The sequence below is a fragment of the Lotus japonicus genome, chromosome 1 (genome assembly GCF_012489685.1).
Source record: "Lotus japonicus ecotype B-129 chromosome 1, LjGifu_v1.2".
NCBI lineage: Eukaryota > Viridiplantae > Streptophyta > Magnoliopsida > Fabales > Fabaceae > Lotus > Lotus japonicus.
This window is the reverse complement of record NC_080041.1, coordinates 107,629,160-107,631,684: the sequence shown is the minus strand read 5'-3', so window position 1 is coordinate 107,631,684 and position 2,525 is coordinate 107,629,160. Positions and strand designations below refer to the sequence as shown.

At 35.3% G+C, this 2,525-nt stretch overlaps 1 protein-coding gene across 1 annotated transcript; it reads left to right on the top strand.

Annotated features, from left to right (window-relative positions):
* The first annotated feature begins 1,252 nt into the window (after nt 1–1,252).
* On the top strand, nt 1,253–2,248 carry LOC130717948 (F-box/kelch-repeat protein At3g06240-like). Its single transcript, XM_057568365.1, has one exon. The coding sequence runs from the start codon at nt 1,253–1,255 to the stop codon at nt 2,246–2,248; it is 996 nt and encodes a 331-aa protein (XP_057424348.1).
* Nucleotides 2,249–2,525: the final 277 nt, after the last annotated feature.

Here is a 2,525-nt window from a genome sequence, read left to right as displayed (position 1 = left end):
TCCGGATATTTTTTTTTAAAGATGATTTAAGTTTTTATGATTTTATAAAAACTTTTCATGAAATTTTTAAATCAATTTCATAATATTGAGTTTTTTTGTCATTTTTCTAATGGGCCGGCCCATCAACCCGTCATCCAACTTATAAACAGAGTGGGCTAGTATTTGAGCCCACTTTTTTAAAGGTGGGCCAGCCCGTCCTACCCCATTTTTGGGCAGCTGAGGGCGGATCTGGTGGGCCAGCCCTGTTTTTCCATCCCTATATAAAACTAAAATCCCTAATTTCCAATTTCTTCTTTCCTTTTCTAGGGTTTCTCTTCGGCGCATCTCCCTCAACTACAATCCTCATTGATGGTAAGTGATTATTCTTCACTTCATGGTTGTCTTCTACCTCTTTGATGTTCTTGGTATTTAAATTTATATGGCCGAGCGACTCATACTCCTCATTTTTATATAGCTTTTCTTAGTTGATTTTGATTGAAGAATCAAGATCAAAGATTTGGTCCAGATGTGTGAGCAAAGGTAAAACACTCTAGCAAGACAACATTTTCTTCCTTTTCCCGTTCTTTTAATTTTTAATTTCCGTTAAACCTATGATAACCAATTTGTAATAAATTCTGATGTGAAAATGATATCAGACTCACTTGACTTGTTTTTCTTTGAACTCGGCCTGCATGGAACCCTAGATGCGTCTTTAAAGTCTCACGATTGCAATCATGCATGAACAAAATTTTTTTTTTCTATACAACCCTCACTTTCTTCATTAAATTATTGGAGCAAGCTTTTTATGGTACTTTTACAATTCATTAATCAAAGTTGTGAATCATGGTTAAGGATAATTTTTCGTGGTATTTTCCGGGATTCGTGTGCAGGTTGCTTTGTTGGGTTTTGCTTAGTTTTGGTTAAGGTTGGGTTTGATGGTTTTTATTTTGTGTTGGGTTTTTCTTGTAAGATTTCTTTATGTTTGTATTTGTTTTTTGCTACCAATTTCTTTGTTGATCGGACTCCATTTTGTTCATGAATAATTTTTTTTTCTTGTAAAAAAAATCATTCTTCCTATTTTAATGTTTAGTTGAAATATGTGTCAAATTGGCCTTATAATTTCGAAGAGGAAAATCACAAAAAGAAAGAAATCATTTTTTTTGTGGTGTTTTCTCCTCAATATTTCATTTGGCCTCTGATATTTAGACAATATGAATTCCCTCTACAATATTTATTTATTTAGCTTGTTTTCTTATTGCATCGCAGTGTGGCCATGAAATTAGCAGAGAAAGACACTGAACAAAAAAGTCATCAACTTGGGCTTTCTTTTGCTGATCTTCCAGTTCATATCATTACACACATTCTGCTAAGACTTCCCATTAAGTCAATTCTGGTATGTAAATCTGTTTGCAAAAGTTTGAACTCTCTTATCTCAGACCCACATTTTGCCAAATTACACTTTGAGCATGCACCAATCGGTTTCATGATTCGTACCAATGATCCAAAGCGACTGTCCAGATTTGTGCACCTTCTTGAGTATGAGCCTGAAAAGTTTGACAATAATGATGATGGCCAGTGTTGTTACTGTGAGGATGACTATATCAAACCAGAATGCAACAACCATGTAAAGCTTGAGCATAAATTCAAGCTTCCTATTCATGGTGGAAATTCAACATTTCACGAAAGAAATGGTCTAAATAGTAATGGTAGAAAAAGACCTCATATTGACTACGAGCCGAAATATGATAAGTTTATTGGGGTGAATTCTTGTAGAGGCTTTCTTTGCTTGTCTGATCGTGTCAGAAACTATTTTGTTGTTTGCAACCCAGTTACAGGTGAGTTCATCAGACTTCCAGAAGTAACAAAAATGGATAAAAACAAATATTTGCACCAATTTGTATATCCTGGCTTTGGTTACGATCCCAAAACTAATGAGTTTAAGGTTGTGAGAGTATTGAAAAGAGTTCAAAATCGACGGCGGGTTACTAAAATTGTTATGACTGCTGATATGTACACACTGGGAACATCAAAATGGAGGAATGTTGAAGTTAATCTTGAGCATATCTTCAAGCTTCTATTTCCAACTTGTACGAACGGGGCACTTCATTGGATCTGTTCTCATGGTAACAAAGGGTCATTATTGTGTTATAACTTTAAAAGTGAGAAGTTCCATTCTTTCCCTTCTCCTCCTGGTGTATTCAATGAAGGAAGCGATGGTATAAATAATGTCAGCATGGGAGACTTTAGGGGGGTTTCTATACATATGTGATTCATCTTCTTTGGGATACACCTGTTACGATGTGGATTATGAAGGAATATGATATTGGTGACTCATGGACTAAGGCTTTCAGCATTGATATAATGAGCAAAAAGTGTTGGCCGTATGATGGTTTATATTGGCCAGTAAAACGCTTCAATAATGGTGCTGCTGTGTTGATGTCTCATTCCTCCAAGTTATTTATCTATCATGAACCCTAAAAGTGAATATCCAAATTTTTTGAGGTACGTGGGACACAATCAAAATATTTGGAGGTAATTCCACATAC

Excerpts from the sequence above, each read along its gene's own strand:
- LOC130717948 (XM_057568365.1), top strand. The coding sequence starts at position 1,253 with ATGAAATTAGCAGAGAAAGACACTGAACAAAAAAGTCATCAACTTGGG.